We start from the raw sequence: 22180 nt of genomic DNA on the forward strand, positions 1-22180 counted from the left end.
GCATGTTAGCCTATTCCCATGGAGCTTGTATTGACCTGAATAGGAACCCACACAGCGGGCCCCAGAATTGACAATTCTATTTAAAATATGTCTCTTCAGAAGATTCTCCACACTTTTTCCAAAAGCATTTTAACATTTGCTGTTTTTTTGCAATATGTACATGAAACGAAAATGTGATCTCAAAAGGAATGATTGCACTTTTACTGACTACTGTTTACACTATCAATAGTGTTTTTTCACTGTTAATCATAGAACAGTTAGTTAGGACACATCATTCAATTGGTTGAAAGTTTCTCTCACCTTAAATGTAAACTGTATATAAGCTGAGATGTTATTGGATCACTGCCACAATGTTATTTGTGATAACACACTCAATGTCAAGTTAAGTTGCATGCAGAAAATCTACTCATTTTGAAATGGCTAGGAGATATTAGTGTTTATTTTCTTTTGAACACCCTAAAGTAATCCCAGTTCGAAACTCTGGGAGTTCTGACATCTGCTTTGATGTACATACATGCATTTATAAATCATATGCCTTTGGTTACACCAGCTTAATCTGTATACTTAGCACCGTGGTTGTGTTTGATATTTTGGTACAATTTCATATCTGGGATTTGAGTAATAATGTATTAGAACCATTTCTTGGAATTCAATTCAATTTTAACATTTCTTACAATTATAACATTTATCAACATTTAACATGCTGAAAGGTTACTGTATGGCAAAATCAAATAAATAATCTCCAAAACAAGAAACCAGAGACAAAGAAGGGGATGTCATGTTATGTCAAGCAGGTTGGTCTTGGCAGTTGGCTGTGCATTATCCCTTACTTATGTGGATAGGGTGACATTATCATGAGATAACGTACCTTATGTACTGTCATAACACGCTGCACACCTTTGGTGTAATGGAAGCATAGCTCTCATTACGATTTAACAACACCTCTGATAGAGGCAATTGTACTCCTGTGAATGGATCACACACATTATGTAACGATGCTGCATTTTGTAAGAACACGTGCATTTTGTGATGAACAGCTTGTTATTTAGATGTAATAGTTCCTTCCACATTTTGTAAGGTGTTTAAATATTTTGTGATGAAAATGTAGTAGCACTAGACATTTTGTAATAACTCACCAAAGTGCATGTCTTACAGAGTAATTACAGAGTAATTACAGAGTAATTACAGAGTAATTACAAAACCCAGTGTTATGACATTAAGTGGGGGAACAAACCTCACAGAGAAGTCTTTTGGATCTGTACGAGCCCCACTGTGAAAGGCCCAGGTCCCAAAAATGGATATATTTGATTAAAGAGTGATTTGCCAGGGCCATGTGAAGATTTACTTTTTACTAGCACAGGTGGTCCTTCATGTGATCGAAGAAACCTATAAAAGTGTCTCTTGGGGGAATGACTGTATAAAACACTAAACACACTCAAGACTCGAGTCATAACTTTAATCATGCCTCTATCCCTCTATGAAGCTAACCTAACATATACATGCCAACTATCTAATATACTGGCCCATAGTTTGAGAATGAAAATAACTTGCAAAAATGGCAGGCACATGTGCAATGTGGCAGCTTTAAAAAGCTTCAGTGAAATTGCCCACCCAACTTTGCACTGAGGGTGAACTTTTAAAAGCTTGCATTTCATTCCATCCCACTGGTTATTATCATTGTGGTTGTAACCTACATCTTGCCCTCAGACAATTCAATTAGATGAGCCAAATCTAACCTGATTTAATTTCTATGTAATTCTAGCTCTATGTCTACACTATATATTTGATGTCATAGAGCAAGGGATAGCTTAGTTCCTTAAGGTGGAGCAAAACTGGTTTCGTGACATGATAAATTACATTTATAAGCATATTTTTTTATATGGAAGTGGCTGGGGTGTTTTCATCTAAATGGACCACATGCTGAGGCAAAATCATAGGATAGTGGTAATAGTGACAGACGTTTAGTGCCCTAATTTAATTTCTGGGTAAATGCAAGTGAATACTGTGCTGTGTGCTGCCTATACGTTTGTTATTATTTCACGGCCTGGTGAATGTACACTGGTTTAGTTAACTAATATATAGCTAATGCTATATTAAAAACACAGACATCTAGTCCATATAAAAATGTGCCAAACCAAACATTTGTTTGTGAAGTAACAATTCAGACTGTGTATGGTGTTCACAGAGGCATCAGTTAAATATTACATAGTACAGACATTCCAGTGATATTTTGTCTGTTCACATGCTACTGGATTTGACTCTACTGTCAAGGAGCTTACCTCTATTGTTTATTTGCAGTCAATTACATTGTTTGTTTGTTTTACTTCCCTGCAGATGAGGAAAGGATTGGGAAGGATTCCTTGTATGAGCAGGAGGGGAAAGTCCAATTTGTGATCGATGCAGTGTATGCCACGGCACATGCGCTTCACAACATGCACCAGGACCTGTGCCCTGGAAAAGTGGGACTGTGCACCAAAATGGACCCTATCAATGGCACTCTACTCCTGAAATATATCCGCAACATCAACATCTCTGGTGAGTCCTAAGGGCTTGAAAGCCTAAAGGTGCTATAAATAAACTTTTAGTTTAAAACATTCAAATATTAACTAGAAATAGCATCAGAATGTGAAGAAATCAACAGTTTTGACCAGATATCTACGAAATTAGCATGATAACCAGCTAAAGCCTTGGTCTTAATACCACTTTGTACCTCATGAGGCGCTAGTAAGTCACTGAAGCAAAAACAGCATGGCAAAGCAATTGTGTAGTACCGGGCATAAGACCACACTGTCAGAAATTATTACTATTGCTGTTATTAATTGCTAAAATACCGTTTCAGAGGCTAAAATAATGACAATTAAAGTGTTTATTAATGTATGGAGAAGTGGAATGTTACAGAGCATCAATCCATCCAGTGCCAGATTGAATTGACTTTCAAGTACACATGGCTATCCTGTAGTGAGTAGCAACAAGTAGCTCAGTAGCAAGCCCATCCCAAGTACAGTATGTCTCAGTTAACATTAATGGTTCAACTATCAGCAAGCTGAAATGCTTGAGTGCTTGAATAAAAACCTACAGGGGTACGTTTGCCTAGAGGTAATGTAATATATAAATATTAAGCGATGTTGATGGAGACACTAAGGGTAGCCTAGAAATCCTTGGTTCATATACGTGTTTTAATGCTACATGTTGCCTTAAGCCACCACCACCTTGGCCAAACCTTTTGGTCACTTCTGAGAAGGGAGAGGCATTAGGGGTGGACATGTGTAGTAATATACTGTCCCTAGTCGGCTTGGGATGGGCATTATGAAATAATTAAGTGCCCTAGCCAATTGCCAATCTTAGATATAGTTCTTTCAGTCATACCTCAAAGAAAACAACACAGATTTGTAGAACATTGGTCAAGATTATACTTTCATCTTACTTGTGATTCTAAAACAAACTAAATAAAAATCTATTTTACTGACTACCAAATCATAGAGTCAGTGTTTTAATAGATGCACAAAAAGACTGGAGGAATGTAAGATGAATTGTTGAATGTAAGATGAATAAGGTGAATTTAAATGTATTTGTTGTGGTTCCTTGTAGTCTCCCTCTCTATTTCTCTGTCTGTCTCTCTCTCTTACACACACACATACACACACACACACACACACACACACACACACACACACACACACAGTTGAATAGATTCGTGTCCAGGATAACGTGACTGAGTGACCGACAGACTAACAGGCTATTAACAGACTATCTAGCAAGCAGGAGAAAAGAGCAGTCTGATTCCTTTCCATCAATCCTGCAGCCTGACCACAGCGGTATGAAGTAATTGAGTATAAGCAGAACAGAATCTGGTGGTCTCAATATAGGAGCCGAGATTAGTTTTGACATGCATTATGTGATCATACTGCTAACTCTGGTAGCGTCAGTAGGTAGTTTTGGTCTTTTTAGTTGTCTGTCAGAACAGCTACTATCAAGTTGTTAATAAGATGGCTAAGAAGAGTCATAGTTGGTTGTTAGCCAGTTATTCCACAATGTATGCCACAGTATTCCACAATGCGTCTTTGTTATATTATACATTGTTTCTGAAATGACATCTGAATTTTGAGTATGACACCAATCCCTTTGAAGTGATAAGGGTATCACAAAAGAATATTTGGTAACTTCTTCCCAATATCCCAAACGTCAAGAACTCTTACTGCCAGCAAAGTAAATGAGCTCACAACAAGTCAGACGGTATAAAGACGGTATATAGACGACTCCTGTGGACAGCCATGCCCACTCAGTTCTGTTTGCTTCAGTAACAGCTGGTCACAGCTATGTGACCTGATAAGCATAGATGAAGGTCTGGTAGTCCAGTCACCCAGAATGCTATGTTTTCCTTGATGCAACTCACAAAACATATAAACACACTAAAACAAATTAATAAAATAATTAGTAAAATATAAATTAAATAATTAATAAAGGTCTTGCTATGCATCATAGGATGCAACATATTCACTTACAGCTCTTAATTACTTTGTACTCCAAATACCAGATTGTAAATGTCATTATCATGCACTTGATACCTCAACAACTGTCACTAAAGCCAGTTGGATTAGCTGACATGCTAGAGTATTATCACTGCCATACAGGCTCTTTTCCACTTGTAAATGCTGGTTCCACACCACCGTATACTTACCAGTTATACACTCCAATTTTGTGAAGGTATCCATCAACCAAGCATTTCATTATATGGATTTCAGACACATATTTTTGTATGCTTAATTTATTCTCTGCAATGGAGTTTGACTTAAGGTCTTATCACACCCATGAGTGGAAGACCCCAGCAGTGTGTCCAATGTGTAGCGCCTGGTGCAGCATGTCACAGCACGGACGTTTACAGTCGGTTAAAGGACATCTCATATCCACACAGGCTGTCTGATTCCTACTTTGAAGTAAAATTGGAACAGATACACTGGATGCATTTCATCTGTACTCTCTAAATCTAGCTTTCGGCTGTGCACCTTTTAACTAATATATTTTGTTAATGCCAAAGTGCTACATGTACAAAGCCGGCAGTCTGTCTGTGTGGCTTGTCAGGGTGTTGTTCACTCATCACTCATCACAATCCTCTGTGTTATGACTCATCGTTGTCATATGTTATGTGACATTTCTGATGCTGCCTGTGTGTATGCATGTATCCAGGTGTCAACCCCAGTTCATTTTATTTCTGTGTGTGTATGTGTGTGAAGTTATAGCTCTGTTTACAGCCTTTTGCTGTTTAATGCTAAATGTAAAAACAATTATTGTAAATTCCTATCAGTAAACCAATATTGTACTTCACTCTGAAGTCTAATCATGAAGTCCATGGGTTGTTCATATTAGAGAAGGGACCCACGTCAGGTATGTTGTCTCTTGCACTGTCCCTCAATTGGGGACACAACATTCCTCTTCCATGCCTCATTACAGTTGTCTTGGGGATCCTCCTGTCATCCATTATATTAGATGATTGTTTTGTTGTAAAGCACCCGAGAGACAGGAAGGGAATAAAGGTTATTCTTGAACAACTGTTGTATTCTCTTTTTTATTTTTGGGGCTTTTTCGAGCCTTTATTGGATAGGTCAGTACATGTGTGTCAGGAGAGGACAGAGGGAGAGAGGGATGGGGATTGGGGCAGAAAAATTCTTGTTTTTTAAAAGTGGAACCAAATCATCCCTGTCCAACCCATGATTTTTGTTTCCTTGTTTTGTTTTTAAAGTCTGTAGATACATGAGCATTGGCCATTTTTTTTTTTTACAGTTATGTACAGTGGTGTCTAAAAGGACCCATATTTTAGATATAATCCTGTATGTGGATACTGACACTTCATACAATATATGGGTTCTACTATTGATTGTTTAACTCATATTCACTAGATTATGAAGGGCATACTTTATATTAAACCGATTATTCAAATTTGTCACATAGCTCTGCCTCAACATGTTTTCATAATCTTAGAGGCTGGCATTGACCACAGCCATCAGTTACACTTCAGTTTTCGCTATTGCATCAGCAATCAGTAAATTGAGAATTGCCTCACACACTCACAAACACACAGACACACATACACCTAAATACTTGAAAGCCAGTCTGTGTCAAGTGGGCCATCTCTTAAACACATATACTATAAAGTAATGCAATGTATTTTCTTTTTTTATATAGGATGCAAACATTCCATTTTGTTTGGTGTTCAATACATTAATCATTTCAGTTGCCTCAGTCATGGCTCATTGGTGTGCTGCAGCGCTGGGTTCCCACTCACAACACAGCCGTCTCATTAGCATCGGGAAACAATCTGCCGTGCCAAAACATGCAAGTTTCATATTGTGTTATATTTTTCTCATATAACCACACAGCGGTTAACACTTAAGTCTGCTGAATGTTGACCATGTTAACACAATGCTGCAATTGAAAATGTCCCAGTAAATGTAGTCTGGCAAACCAAAAATGCAAAATAGCATCCCTCAAGAAAGGTCAGGTGCGGAAGGTCCTGAAATTAGCCTTACTTGCTTCCATGACAGTCTTGCATGTTGGGATATGATGGAGTGATTGAGTCATGGAGTCATCTATCTGTAATAAAAGAGCCCTTAAATAACTTTAAACTATTCAATATTAATTGTCATAGTAGAGAAAGAGAAAGCTTTAAAGTGTAAACACAGTATTGCAGTGGTTATTCATGGTTACAGTCACTTTTCATATTTTATTCTATTGTTGTCTGGCTACAATATGGCTCTTATTTACAACTTCAGTTGTATACATTTGAAATAATACACCCGGTAGGAATCATAAATCACCTGCTGAGATACAGTTAATAAATGCTTTGCTGCCACGCTATTTTAAGTTCCCCAATTAACTCATACGGCTCTTCATTTGAGCACAGTGTGCCGAGGTTTTCCAAACCACTAGAACCGGTGCTGCCTATTTATCGACACTTCTTTCCCCCTGTCCCCCTGGTGCACACCCCTTGCCTTTGAAGGTGCGCTGTGTGAGGTTGTTTGGAAACTTCAATGGGCTCCAAAGCGAATGAAGCGCCCCATCACTTCTGTAACTCTACTCCCATCTGTCTTGAGAGAGCTCTCTCTGCCTTTGCACATTCAGAAAGCAGTGGCCTTTAAGCTGTCAGTTTCATTCGGCACCCAAGTTATTACTATGGAACAAAGGGGCTTGGTGCTCTCGGCTCCCACTGCAAGCGACTGGCTTTTCATTAAGGCTGAAGACTCTGAAAAAACAAATAAATTATGGGCTGTATTTTTCTTGTTTATGTTTTTGCTCACCTACCTTAAAACAAACTGCCTATAGAGACTGTGGTTAATGATGCAAAGCCTAAAAGCCGAGTGCTAACTGATCCTTAAAGTTGGACATCAACCTGATTAAACACGCAGTGATCATGGGAAACACGTCATATGATGGAAAAAGTGGTTTATTTCTCAAGAATCGCTGAGCTTGGCTTTTTAGAATGTAAAAGCAAAATAGCCTTTCTTGAAGTTTTACACTTCTTAACTGTTCATTGCCATGCATTTACAGGAAATACTGAAATGTGAAAAGAGATTGTGAAGTAGAAAAGTAGATTGTGATCTGACTCATTCATACAGCCTAATCTGTGAGGAGTGAGTGAGACTCAACCCTTAGTCATGAGATTGGCAGATTGTTTGAAGTCAAGGAGCTCTCGAGTTGAGTACTGTTCCTCCTCCTCAGTTCGCTGCCAAGGCAGGGCTGGCCTAGAGTCACTTTGAGTGGCTGCTTCACATTGAGTCGGGCATTAGCAAGTGTGATGCTCCATGAATATCCCTGAACTACACACTATTTAATGCCTGAGAGCACCAAGCACCGCAAGATGAAACCTTGAAGAAATGTATAATTGTCTGCTGTACATGAAATGCCTATCAATGTCTGAGCTTCAGCTTCAGCTTGAGACTGATCGCAATGGTTTGAAGAGTTCTATCAGTAGACTTTGTCTCTGATATAGGGACTTAAATGTTAAAACTACCTGTGACTTGGCTGAGTGTCGTGTGGCTTGCAGTGGAGAGAAAGAGAGGGTGCAGTGTGTGCTACCTCACCCCCCCCCCCCCCCCCCAGCTTAAACACATTTGGTATAAAGTGCCCAAGTCATGGCAGACAGGAACAGAAGTGCTGAATGAATATGTGTTGCAGCACATAATAAAACCGGGGGTGCCTCGTCCACTTGAAACCTATTTCCAAACTCTCAGGATGGGAAGTAGTTTGTGTTTCTTTTAGAGTTGATAATGCTAAAGAATATGACTCGAACCGAAGAGGCCCCTATTGCCATTCCGTTGATGCACTCAAAATCCTGGTGAACTATGGAGGGGTATTATTGAAGGTATAATACTCTTGTTAGTAGCTGTTTGTGGTTGGTGCTCTGTCAAATTGCAGCAGCGTGGGCGTTGCCCGTACAAGTCTAATGTTGGGTCCGCTGACAACGACTGTGAGACCCATAGTAATATAGTTAAACAGTAATTAGTGCAGCAACAGATGAAATGGCTCTCATGAGCTTGTACTCCCGGAAGCTTATAAGCGGCTGGGCTGTTTGACACGGCTGTTATTTGTCTCTCCTTCAACTGAGTCCCGCCAATTTAACAGCCACTTCCTGAGCCGAGTAGGCAGCTGAGCTCATTACGGTCCTGCCGTGCAAAGGCCCTGCGTGAACTCAGACAGGCTGCAGGCTGACAGGTCAAATTCCTCATCTCCAGGGGAGCTGTTGACCAGGCGGCCTCGTTGTGTACCGCTGTCCACTCAAAGGGAGATGGAGTGGGTGGCTGTGTTGGGGAAATGAGGCAGATCAATGCTGTCGGCGCGTCTTGCTGCGAGCACCCTCGCCAACACCATCTGTCTTCCACTTCCAAATCAGGGGAAAGAGGTATTCAGGGAGATTTGACAACCAAATACATTTGTATTACAAATGAAGTCAGCAATAGTGTTTGTAAATTACCAGATTGATTTAAGAACTGGTATTGTAGGTAACACTGTTATGGTATAAATTCCTCCAATGTTCCATCACTGAGTCCATTCATTCTCTTTTGTTCTGCCTAGCCAAAGTTGTACATCTAAAGACAAGTTATAAAATGTGAGTGGAACTAATGACTGTGTGGCATGGGTTCAGATTGACTTCATATTTGGCTTCATAAACATGAATGGAAGATGCATGGGGCACATTAAACTGTCACATTACACATATCACCGCCATCAGTTAAAGTAACCTTATCAATAAGCTGTGTAAATAAGGCTAAAGAAGTGACATTTTCATGACAGTTGTAAAGCACTGCGATGGATGCCTACATTAATGAATATGTCCTGAGCAGCCTATCCACTGTTATCCATCAGCCAAGTTCCATAAGAAAACCTTGTGGAGAAATGGGTGGCAATATGATTAGTTATATGCTTGTATATTGTTTCCTACCTCATTCTAGGAAGGCTGATTTAACTTTGAATTTGCTCGCTGCATAAAATAAATACACTTTATTTAACCACTTGCCAAGGTAGATTTAGATGTTTGTTTGTTGTCTGATTTGTGATTAATAAGTAGACATTGTGAGAGTTTCAGAACAATTGCTATTGTATTCCAGTTCACCTTTCCCACTGCCACCCCCCACCACCAGCACCATACACACACCCACACAAACAAGCACGTGCGCAAACCCACACACACACTCACACACACACACCATATCAGCTGTGGAACACCTTAGTTAAATGTATTTTCAACCAGGCTAATCAACAGGTGGTCCAGGTGATGACTAAAAGAAAGCACCATATTTTAAACCCATTCATAACAACATGGTTACACTTGCAGGTGTTTCATTTGAAACCTTAACTAGAAATATTTGATCAGAAGTGGATTTCATTGAAATCTGAGCAGACAGTGGCCTATTATGCTTTTCTCCAGGGAAAAGATGTCTATCTTCGACTGCTATCATTGCATACTCATGTGCTGATCGCCAATGCCATAAACTCAGTTGTCCCTACAGAATATTACTATGGGCAATATCTGTGATCATGGTTGAATACCCAAACTGAAACCAATGAATATTTTTGAGACCAAAGTGAATACAAATGGAGGGCTTTGCAGTGGCTAGGGGGCATCACTCCCTGTAAAACCATGTGAATGGAAATTACATTTTTGGGGGATGTCTGAAAAACAAGGCATTTCAACCAGTGTTCTGTCTGCAGGAAGGAACGTAATGCTTCTGCTTTAGCCAGTGTTATAATTAGTGTATATTTTAAGTTCAGTTTCTCTCACACTGTTTCTCAGTTTCTCTTCACTCAAAGACGAAGTATTATGATGTGATTGACTATTATTTACTGCACAGAATATACAGCTACACTGAAGGCATTTTTTAAGCTAGCAAAACCTTTATTGGTTATAGGCATTGGTTCTCTGTCATGATATCACTGTTGTTCAGGCTGTGCAAATTCAGGGAAGTTGGCCAACTACAACCATCATGAATGAGCTTAGGTTTCTCTTAGCCTTTGTAAGAACATCCTTTCTCTTCCATACAGATAATATATCTGAAGATATAAATATCTCAGAACTCATCTGAGAAAATGTACGCCTAAGAGCATGCAGCACCTGAGAGGGTGGAACTCAGAGAAGACATACCACTATATCACTGTGAGAAAACAACAACCATATCAGATGGAGAATGGATCTCCAAGCATCTTTTTGCAATTCCTGATATTGTTTTAGTGCCAAGAAAAAAGCCATGTGAAGCATGAATGCACAGGCCTCTGGCGATGGTGGCCACAATGTCTCCGCTACCGTAGTCATGGTGTTCTAAACCTCCCCGCTCCCTTGATTCCATAGGCCTGCAGCTATCTTTAAAAAATAAAATATGAGGCTGTAGTAAGTGGTGAGGTGTGATCCATGTGGTAAAACCAAATGGGAAGCTATTTGTCTCATGGGAAACAATTTTTCATAGCATAACAACTTTTTCCTCCAAGAAAGCACCTGGATAGTACCACTTAAATGCTGGTATCATATGCTCAATCCCTGTCTTCCAAGAAGAAAAATGCCGCAACATCCTCAATGCCCTTTTTTAGGGAAAAGAAGCTCTAAAATAATTAATTCTAAAGATTTAAATTATTACAGATGTACACTTCAGTAGCTGGGTTGTTTGTATAAATATTTCTCAGAGTATTTCTCTACATCTGTGGGTGCTTTGTGCATGGGCTCCTTTGTCCTGAAAGCGTATGTAAGTCGATTCTTAATGCCTTAATCCACACGCTGACTCATCGAGATGTGGATTAGTGTCTTGCGTCTTCGTGCGCAACACAAAGAAGGGATATTCATCAGTAGAAAGTCCAAAAGCACTGATCACGCTGGCTTTTATCCATGTTTTCAGCAAGAAAAGCTCTGCAAGGAATGGGGGCTTCCCATCAAGCTGATACTCGAGGGGAGACACACTACACACTAAGGATGCCTTTTTTCATAGAATTTGATGTTGCACATACAGAATCATTTATTTTATACGCGGCACTTTTGTGATAAGGTTTTCTAATTTGAAATGACCTTATCAATGAGAATAAAACATGAGAATATGATTTTTAAAAAGCCTACTTATGTTTGATAGCAAAAAAAGTGGCAACATGAATACTTAAAATGTTTGTTGTTTTGAGGGTTGAATGTAAATGTTGCCTATGATTTTATGTGTGTATAAGTAAGTGTTCTGTTCTGGTAGTCATGTAAATGATCAGAGTAATTGAACAGTTAAACTTAGTGAACATACAGTGGAAGCCTTAAGTCAGGGTCATTGTTAAGAGGTAGTACTTTTCACAGATGCTTATAGGACATATTTCTATTAAATACTGCAATTCAAATATCTACTGCTTATCTGAAAGCCCTAGTAACAGTCAGATAAAGTAGGACAGAATATATTTGCCTTTTCTCTTTCTGCCTGGTCTAATGTAACAAACATGTAATATATCTACTACCTCTGTGCAACATATGTATTTAACAATTACTGTGTGTGACTCTAAGATTTGTCATATGGGTTTAGAGTTCAGTTTGTCAATGCTCATTCCCTTGTCATTGTCCTAGGCATTGCTGGCAATCCTGTGCTCTTCAATGAAAACGGAGACGCTCCAGGCCGCTATGAAATCTACCAGTACCACAGTTGGAACGGATCATATGAATACAAAAAAATTGGTCACTGGACAGACCATCTTGATCTCAATGTAAGCTTGGTGAAGATCCATCGAGCATGATATTGATATGTTTTTTCACATAACTAGATCCTCCCATTAGTACAAAAGTCTGTGAAATGATCCAACCTTTCCTTTCTAATGCTAGATTTTCTTCCATTCTGTTCTATAGCCAGCCCTTAGTCCCCATAGCCAGACATCCCTCTGTTCTGTTAATGGTGTTTTAGTGAGAATGTGACTATCGAGAGCATCAAAAACCTACTAGTTTAAAAGAAATGTGAGCTTGGGGAAAGCATTAACATAGAGTTTTCTAAAGCACACGGTACCTGCACGACTTCGACTTTTATCTTTAAATTCAGTAAACTCACCAGACTGATAAGTAGGCCCTAGGCGAAACTGTTAGCTCCAGTTAATTGGGGGACTCTAATAGCATCTTTAATCGATGCTGCACGCCTATGTGTTCACCATGGAAAACATTGGTCTCAGTAAAACCCTTGTGGTGATTTTAATTACAATTCTCCATGAGTAAGGCTTCACGGAACAGTTAATTGCCTACAAGGTAATGATTGAATACGTTAAATATGAATTAGTCAGCCATCTGCCTGGAACGAGAAATGGGCAGCATCTCTGCTAACTTCAGGAGGTCTTTTACCGGTCACAGGCTGCAGTCTTCACCTCTCCTCTTCTTTCTCATTAGATTGAGGAGATGCAGTGGCCTGGCGGCGTACAGAAGGTCCCCACTTCCATCTGCAGTCAGCCGTGTAAGCCAGGAGAGCGCAAGAAGGTAGTGAAGGGCATGCCCTGCTGTTGGCATTGCGAACTCTGCGACGGCTACCAGTACCAGCACGACCTCACCAGCTGCAAGATGTGCCGCTTCAACCTGCGCCCCAACGCCAACCACACAGGCTGCCAGCCCATCCCCATCGTCAAGCTGGAGTGGAGCTCGCCATGGGCCGTCATCCCAGTCCTGCTGGCCATCGTGGGCATCATGGCCACCCTGTTTGTTGTGGTCACGTTCGTCCGCTACAATGACACGCCCATCGTCAAGGCGTCGGGCCGCGAGCTGAGCTACGTGCTGCTGACGGGCATCTTTCTGTGCTACGCTACCACCTTCCTGATGATCTCGGCGCCTGACGCGGGCATCTGCGCACTGCGTCGAATCTTCCTGGGCCTGGGCATGAGCCTCAGCTACGCGGCCATGCTCACCAAGACCAACCGCATCTATCGCATCTTCGAGCAGGGCAAGGTGTCGGTGAGCGCACCGCGCTTAATCAGCCCGGCTTCGCAACTGGTCATCACCTTCAGCCTCACATCCGTCCAGCTGCTGGGCGTCTGCATCTGGTTCACCATGGACCCCTCGGAGGCACTCATTGACTACGAGGACCAGCGCACCATCAACCCACAGCTGGCCCGTGGAGTGCTTAAGTGTGACATATCAGACCTGTCCCTCATCCTCCTGCTAGGCTACAGCATGCTGCTGATGGTCACCTGCACAGTCTACGCCATCAAGACCCGCGGGGTTCCTGAGACCTTCAACGAAGCCAAACCCATCGGCTTCACCATGTACACCACCTGCATCATCTGGCTGGCCTTCATCCCCATCTTCTTTGGTACCTCCCAGTCCGCCGAAAAGGTAAGAGAAATGTGTGCTGTCTAAACCATTTGGGGTTTCTGTTCCCTCTGCCCTGTATGTCTGGCGAACGATCATACTTTTTAGTTCATACTTTATCACCAGAAACAATTGTGTCTTCTGGCCGTTGAACATGATAAAATAATATACTTGTATACTTATATACTTTTGGTAATGTTCTGAATGTGTATTGCTTACTTTTCACTAATAAGGTAACAAACCGACAAGCTAATACCCACACACCACAGGATCAGATTTGCATTTACGTGCCCCATGATTTTTCAGTTGCATTGTTCCCTTAGTATTTGAACTTCACCATGAATATATGAATTAAGGCTTTGTGATGATTAAATACAGAGATGGTATGGTATCTGAAGGTGGGGTTCAGGCTTCATTAAGAAAAGTGTTTTGTATGCTGATGGCTCTCTGACTTATCTTGTATTCTGTTGTCAAATGCTTTGCTTGAAAATGCTCCCATGCTACTGAATGACACTGTAATTAACACAGAGGAAGAGAACCTTCCGTACCTTCAGTGCAGATTAGGGCTCAGTCTTCAAGAAGTGTAGATTTGCTTGGTCTCGCCTTCCTTATGTAGGGAGCACAGATGAGTCCTTTTATGGTGAAGCTAGATATGAGAGCACCACAAAATATCCTGAGTATCAGAAAATGTTTCGGAGTGAATAACACAAGATAAGATAATTATCTTATTGTAGATAGGTTATGTATAAGATGTTATTTCTATCGCATTTTGGTCTGTACCTGGGAACCAGTTATTCTACCCCTTTTTTTACTGGTAAAGAATCAATGCAGCCTTTGAGTCTCATTAGGAGGACAGAGAGAAAGAAGGTCATGGGGAATGTTCAAGAAACCGCACATCTCGGTATGAATGTAGAACACTTTCCACTTTCAGGAGACATGTCTCGCTAAAAGAATTTCCTGGGCTTCGACACTGTATTAGGCAAAAGCTATGCACAGTGACTTCTGGAGAGGTGGCAGGCGTCCGAGACATTAGGGAGGAGAGCGATCACTGAGGGAAAAATAAATGGGAGAGTGTGTGACGTAAAATATGGAGGATCTGGAACTTGAAGTCCTGCCCTGTATGATAAACAGCCAATCACATTGTCGAAAAAGGCATAACTGACATTTCGCCTCACTTGAACCTTCTGTTTATTTCCACTGTTACTATAGCAATAACCACACAATGAATTCTGGCAAATGCACAGTAAGCAAATCAACCCGAAAATGTGTGAGTCCAGCTATGTACTTTTCAGATCTATTTGACCATTCTATGTGGAGTTATTAGTCTATCCCCATTCATTTAGGTAGGAGCCTAATCTTGTTTGCCCTGAAATATCTGCCTGGAGGCGTTGCCAAGATGGCTGCCGAGTTATGAGACTTGCCTATGAGGACTTTAAGGACTATAAGTCATCTGAGTGCGCCGCCTCCACAGAGGGAGCTTCAGACACTGGCCTGGGGCCACCGCAGGCAGCGGGCGCACTGTCCCCTGTGGGAACTAGTGTGAAATTATCACCTGGGTTCCTCTTGTACCGCTCCCTCCCCTGCTGTTCATGTGCTGCCTCGGAGTGAACCACTGACCTTTTGAAAAAAATGGGGCCGCGTACACAGAGACCACGTGGCATTGTCGGTCCCCATGCGCTGTGTTGTCAGGGTAACTACATTTACAGTGAGTGTTTCAGAGTGCTGTGGTCTTAAAGCAGCTATAGGTTGTTCTGCTCCTACCAAAAAGGCCTTGCAAACACCACCAACAGCCCAGTTGACACTGATAAAAGCTTGCCAACACACTTACTCTGGTCTTTTAGCAGTATAGCTGGAAATATCATGCTGTGAAAGCATTTTTGCAGGGTATTCCAGTACAGTATACAGAACTACAGAACTATTAATCCTGGATGGCTAGTGAGAAAGACACAGGTTTTGATATGCCCTTCACATGACCATATGCTATCAAAATTTGAGGAAGTTACAAAAACTAGTCGCCTTTAAAACCATGCCTCAAAAAGTGTCACATTGTTGCATAGTGGTACTTTAAGGCACATTCATTGGTGATTGGTCTTTAGATTAATTACTAAATAGATTACTGTAGGAAGAGCACAACAGTTATCTCTTTATGTTTAATCACTTAAAAGACCTTGAAATTGTTACAAATGAAACTGTGGTGCCATGACTGATAGAGGATTGCTAGAGTGAGGTAATTGAATAGACATCTGCTCCACTCAAAGGATCTGATCTACGATGCGTTTTAATGCAAATGATCTTGCACATCTCACATCTCTCCACCAGCAGGATTTGCACATGCTGGCTGTATGCTAGTCACATATTAGCTTAATATATGAGGTTGGGGCTTCTGGCAGTTTTGCATCATTCATTGGTGGTTGTCAGTAAAGTGGATGCTGTCTGTCACTGTGCGAACGACACTGCTTTGCAAGGGTCAGGGACTGTGGAAAGCACATTAATGATTTTATTTGGAACTTGTAATACACAGGCAGCAAAAGCAATCGGAAAGTGGTTCTGCAGCATCAGAGGGCAGACCTCGAGACAATTGCTGTTCTCATTCATAAATGCAAGACACACTCATGCATGCCAGGCCTCATTTCACACTTTGAATTGATTCACAAAGCATAATGAAGTGACACAGAATCTGACCAAAGCTAAGCACAAGACGATTCAGACCTGCAGTAAACACAGTGATGAAGGTAGAAGAGACGGATGTGTTTGTGTTGGATTTGTTTTAATTACTCAACAACGTTGGGAGACAAAGAAAAAAGGTTGTACAAACAAGTAATGAAGGCATTAAGAATATGTTCTCTAAATAGGTAAGATAAAACCATAAACTTGATGATTATTATATGCATTTCATATATTAAATAAGTTGTAGAGGTCTTGCATGGCATTATAACATTACTATAGTATGGAAATATAAAATATTATCTGACAGAGCTCCATTGTCATTTCAACGATTGTTAAACACATTACCGACAATAACCAACCCTTGTTGAATGCAAGATCCACAAGGTAGAAAACTTACAATCATCCTTGCCAGCATCACAAAAATTATAACATGTCATAGCCTCAATCCTAGCCAATATTTTTGTACCCTTTCTTCTGGATGCAGGAGAGGTGTATCCATTTTGATTGACATAGATCATTCAAATTCTGTATTGACTTTTCATTTAAGGACAATGAGGTATGCTTTGTTTTGATTAATAGTACAATAAATCTAGTCTGGGTGTCTGTTAAAAATATATATGCCCCAAATGACAATAGCCGACGATTTATGGAAATCATATTTTACTTAGAGAAGGCACACTGCATATTACTGATTTGAAGATATTTCAACAGTATGATGAATCCATTTAAAGATACAAAACCCTAGCCTGGATACCAGCCCAAACCCCGCCCACAACATTTTTGTTCTGGGAGATTTGGTCTGGCTTTGAGCTAGTTGGGAGACAATATCAGTTTTCAGCAAAACGATCTGACCAATGAAATTGTCAGAGTGGGCTTTATACGATGATGGACAGATGATCAACCAACGCTTGAGTTGAATTTACCGGTAGATTTGAAATAGTACCAAGATGGCGGCTTCTCGGTCTGTTAGTGGGAAATATTTTATGTGAATTAAGCTATCTACAAGACTTTTTTTAATGTCTACATTGACCCGGTTAGTTGTGTATGTGCAACACGAATGTTGCAGAGTATTGTTTGCCTTAACTAAAGCTCTCTAGACCATTATTGTAAGGTTATTGCTAAAGCTTAGACCAAAAATTCATTGAAACACATAGTAGCTAGCTAGCCTCACTGCTAATAAGTATGACAGGAGCAAGCATATCTCACAGATATTGACCGCGCATTCATTTTGAAAGAGGAACAGAGAAACGCGATTAAGGCATTTGTCGATTGAAAAGATGTTTTTGCCGTCCTTCCTATCCTACGGGATCAGGTAAAAGTTTAATGTATGAGATGGTCATACTACGTTGCTCTAATTGGTTCTAGGTATCCAAGTCAGCGAAGAGGCATTTTCTTTCCTGGTTCGTTGAAACACGCCCCATAATCACAGCCCAATGGGTCAGGATCAGACTCATATTCTGACTAGAATTATGAGTATGACATCGTCAGGCTAACAAAACCCTATTACAAGCGTCTATCCAACAACGATGACTAGGCTCTAAAAAACTGTTGGTTTGGTTTCACTGATTTCTGGAGGTATGTACCTAAGTGAACAAGATTATATTGTGTACTCCTACCCTCACTGCACATACTCCAGGACTGATAACTTTTGTATGCCTAGGAATGAATCATGAAGAGTATTAGGATGGCAAATCCATAACATAACTCTGTCCAATCATGCACCGGTGTCATTGGTAGTCAAATGGATAGAGGTTGGCAACGAAATCCATAACATTTCTCTATGTGGATGACATTTAAGTCTACATATCGGAACCTCTAAATTCCATCCCAAGACTGATGGATTGTTTGGCTAAATTTGGAAACCTTTCAGGATATAAAGACAATGTTAATAAATACAAAACTTGAACTCTTGTCCTATATGTGAGACCCTGGGAGGAGGCTCAAAACCTAGGAGGTGCAGTGGAGGGAGGTAAGCTAAGGTGGCTGAGGAGGATAAGAATGGACCAGGGCACTGCCATGCGGCACTGCAATGCAGCTGTGGGAAGAATGTTAGTAGGGGGGCTGGAAATGGTGGGGGATTGGGGTGGGGATGGGGGAGGCATAGGAATGGGGGTAAAATTGGCAAATAAGAAGCTGGATGTGAAGAGCTCTAGCTTCAAAACTAGGCGTGCATCCACCTTGCGTGAAAGCTGAGTCAGGATTGCTGAAGCACCTGCTGGGGTATGTGACGTATTACATGAGGTAAATGCTTTCGCTGTTACACTTGGATCTGGGGGGGGGGAGTTAAATAGTGATTTTTCAATGATCTAGATATGCTCCTTCTGTTGTTCTGTTTGGGAGAAGTTTTATTGTAGTGATTTTTCAATGATCTAGATATGCTCCTTCTGTTGTTCTGTTTGGGAGAAGTTTTATTGTGGTCCTTTTCAAATGATCTTAACCATATGGCTAAGTGTTAAAACTGTTCCAATGTTGACTCTGCCCCTAAAATTAGCAGCAAAATGTGACAGGCTTGGTCTTCCTTACTGTGTTTGTGCAAACAGATGAAAACAGCAAGGATAGCACTGCCTAGCAAATAAACTGTAATGTGAAGGTGGCACAGATGGAGATATTAGAAGATGTCTGCCAAACGATAGTCGTGCAGCAGATGCAGCAGTTGGAGTTGTAGCTTTGCTCACACGGCTGCAGGTACATACGTTACACAAAGTGAGAAGGCAAAAGAGGACAACAGGCCACAGCAGCAGCATCATGCTGTTCCCTTTTCCACAGCATCAGTGAACTTGATGTGACTGATACAGTAGAAGGTTCTCACTTTAAAGAACCTAATGTGACCGGTACGGTAGAAGGTTCTCACTTAAATTAACCTTATGTGACCGATACAGTAGAAGGTTCTCACTTAACTGAAGGGAAAAGAGCTGCTATTGGGGTCCTGGCAGGTGTGGGTTTAAAATGCACCAGCAAGCTGAAAGTGTATTGTATTATTACACAACACTTTTCCACACTATTCTACAGTGGAGATGACTAGGGTGATGTGTCAGTGCTAGTCAATTCAGAAAAATTACACCACATTTCTGGATGTGTCCTTTAACATCTGCAGTGCAGGAGGTGTCTTTAAAATGGAAGAAATATATTGCACCATTCCACATGTTCCTGGTATGCCTAGCGTCGCAACCTGAGTTATACAGGAAGTACTGATAAAGCTGCAAAACCTTCATTAAACTGCACTTTTGTGAGCAAGGATCACAAGAATATTAGTGATGCATTATTACAATATTGCATTGTCAAGGCAAATTGAATAGACACAGCGGTCTGGAAACCAAAGCATTTTCTCCCTTAGCTGTCCTTCTAAGATGAAAGGGAATTCTAAAGTAGAGTTGAGATGGGAGCATCAGCTTTTTGTAGATGATGTAATCCATTATCTAGCGTGGCTTGGAATAACAAAACAGGAAAGAGACTAGAGAATGTCCTTAAAAAGGCCTCATTCCATTTCTGCTCACATTCCACTAAACCCTGCATAACTTGCTTAATTGAAAACCTGGAACATTCTCTTTCAGAGGCTTAAGATAAGAGGTTCCCCCTTTCTTCTAAATTTTATTAGAAGTTATTTAATTAGCTTTTGCTTCGGTAAGAAGAACCTATGGTTCTGGCGTTTCATCATCAACCGTGAGGAATTCATTCTGTGAGGTTTGACAGAGTAGTTATTTTAATCTTGATGCTCTTCATCTGAGATTTCAAAATGTGAAATGTCTTAGCTAAATATTAGAAAGTAATTACATTTATTTTAAACATTTATTTTTGTATTACTATCACAAAGAACACCACAGTCAGAGGCTTGCGGGTGTAGTTGAAGGCCTGTTGGAGCATATGCAATGGAAAACTTTCAGCTGCAAAACTAGACGTGGGGGGGGGGGGCATCCAGTATGGACAGCAGTATAAATCAATAAAAGTCAGAGAATGAAAGATTAGATGTATATGCATTTTTATAGTATGAGGAGTACGAGATCGGTAAGAAATGGTGTATACGATCATCAGCTTTAAAAGGGTGTCTAACATAGGTGCCTGACATTAAAATTACTTTTTCTGAATGTTGTTTGTAAACATGTAAAGCTGTAGCGTGCATTTTCTAGTTGTTCCATCTGTCTTCCTTTTCTGTTGGTAAAAGATAACATTGGATCACCTTCACAACTGATCTCAGACTGAAAGTATACTATTATTTTATCATACTTGCTGTACTATTTTGGATTAATTTCCTAGTTTATTTTACATCAACACATTAATGAAAAACATTACAGGAGTGACAGTGACTGTGTTCTGGTTTTCCGGTTGTCCCCTCCCTCACTTACTCACTCACTCACTCACTCACTCACTGTATAGACAAATCTATTTAGTTCACTAGGTAGGGAATCAGACATTAAGTAACATTAACATGGGAATATAACTGAATAAAAATAACATTACAAGGCAACATATGTGATATGTAGCTAAAATCTACAGTCTACGTTTTTCATGTTTTTCATGAAAGTGTCTTTCAAGTGTCTTTCGGCTTTCGTTTCATCAGTCATTCAGAATGTTTTCTTGATTTCCTTTTCTGTGTACGAGTCAAAGACTTACAAGTCTATACAAAGTATAGTACAACATACAATTAAACTGAAACCATTTGAGGTGGATGCTATTCTAAATGTTATCAGACATAGCTTCACTTAAAGTATCCTACATCATTAAAGCATATTCAACTGGTGAATAACATGTCAACTTAGGAATATCTAGTCTTCTTCTTCAGTTCATTCACCTTGCAGTGAATTGTGGTATACTGGAGGAAGGCGGACGGGCTCAGTACATTGTCTGTACATTACAATTTGTGGCGCGTGAGGGAATTTTACATTACACTGAATAAAATATACAGTTGAGAATTTGAACAGCGCTACAGAATGGGTTATTCACTATACAGTGGGTGAGGGACCATTCCGAAACATAGCAAGTGTCTCCTGTTGGTACATAAAGTGCACACTCAACAGGATTCTCCTGTCAAGCATTGCATGATAAGGAGATTGAGTATTGACAGAACAGATGTGCTGAAGCTGCATGTTGATTCCAAAATCTCCAATATTCCAGGATACATCCAGCTGTGCTGTGAAAACTGTTTTGACTTGCCAGTACACTTTGTGGTGTAAAATACTGCAGAACGTACGTCCTATCAAGTAGCCTGGGACTCATTACCTTGCTGACTGTTATGGCTGTGAGTAAACGGACTCTATCCCTATTGGCAGAATAGCCTCTATCTCCTTGTCCCTTTGGAATTCTAAGGTGTCTTGCCTTTGTTTCCCCCTGTATAGCAGAATGTACTGTGACAGAGACCAGAGGGAGCCAAAGCATACACTACTTTGTTGAGTACTACTCTGTTAAGACTGTGATATTTTCCAGTAAATAAAAAAAAGTTTATTGGCCCACACATTATTTCTTTAGAATGTATTCTTTTTGTAGAGAGCAAGACATATTTAAAAACTTAAACAAATAATAGTTTTACTTGGTAAGGACTTAATTGAACAAGATGATTATCTTCAGCAAAACATTACGGTACAAAAGCAGTGATGTTTGATGGGATGATGTCGTATTTATCAGTGCTCTGAAGTAATTACAAAAAAACCATCTTGTCTTTTGTGTTTGTGAGTAATCATGAGCAGGTGAATGTGCAATTCTCCACCTCCACCCCACTACTGTAAACAAAATTACACA

At 40.4% G+C, this 22180-nt stretch overlaps 1 protein-coding gene across 1 annotated transcript in view; it reads left to right on the plus strand.

The window, feature by feature from the left end:
• Positions 1 to 22180, plus strand: part of LOC308371373 (metabotropic glutamate receptor 4-like) — a 175990-nt gene that overhangs the window by 141573 nt on the left and 12237 nt on the right. Inside the window, exons 7-9 of the mRNA XM_080846240.1 lie at positions 2335 to 2535; positions 12071 to 12207; positions 12872 to 13807. Of these exons, the coding sequence (XP_080702366.1) occupies positions 2335 to 2535; positions 12071 to 12207; positions 12872 to 13807 (1274 nt within the window). The remainder of the gene's footprint in view (positions 1 to 2334; positions 2536 to 12070; positions 12208 to 12871; positions 13808 to 22180) is intronic.

This window comes from Sprattus sprattus (genome assembly GCF_963457725.1).
Source record: "Sprattus sprattus genome assembly, chromosome: 10".
Lineage (NCBI taxonomy): Eukaryota > Metazoa > Chordata > Actinopteri > Clupeiformes > Clupeidae > Sprattus > Sprattus sprattus.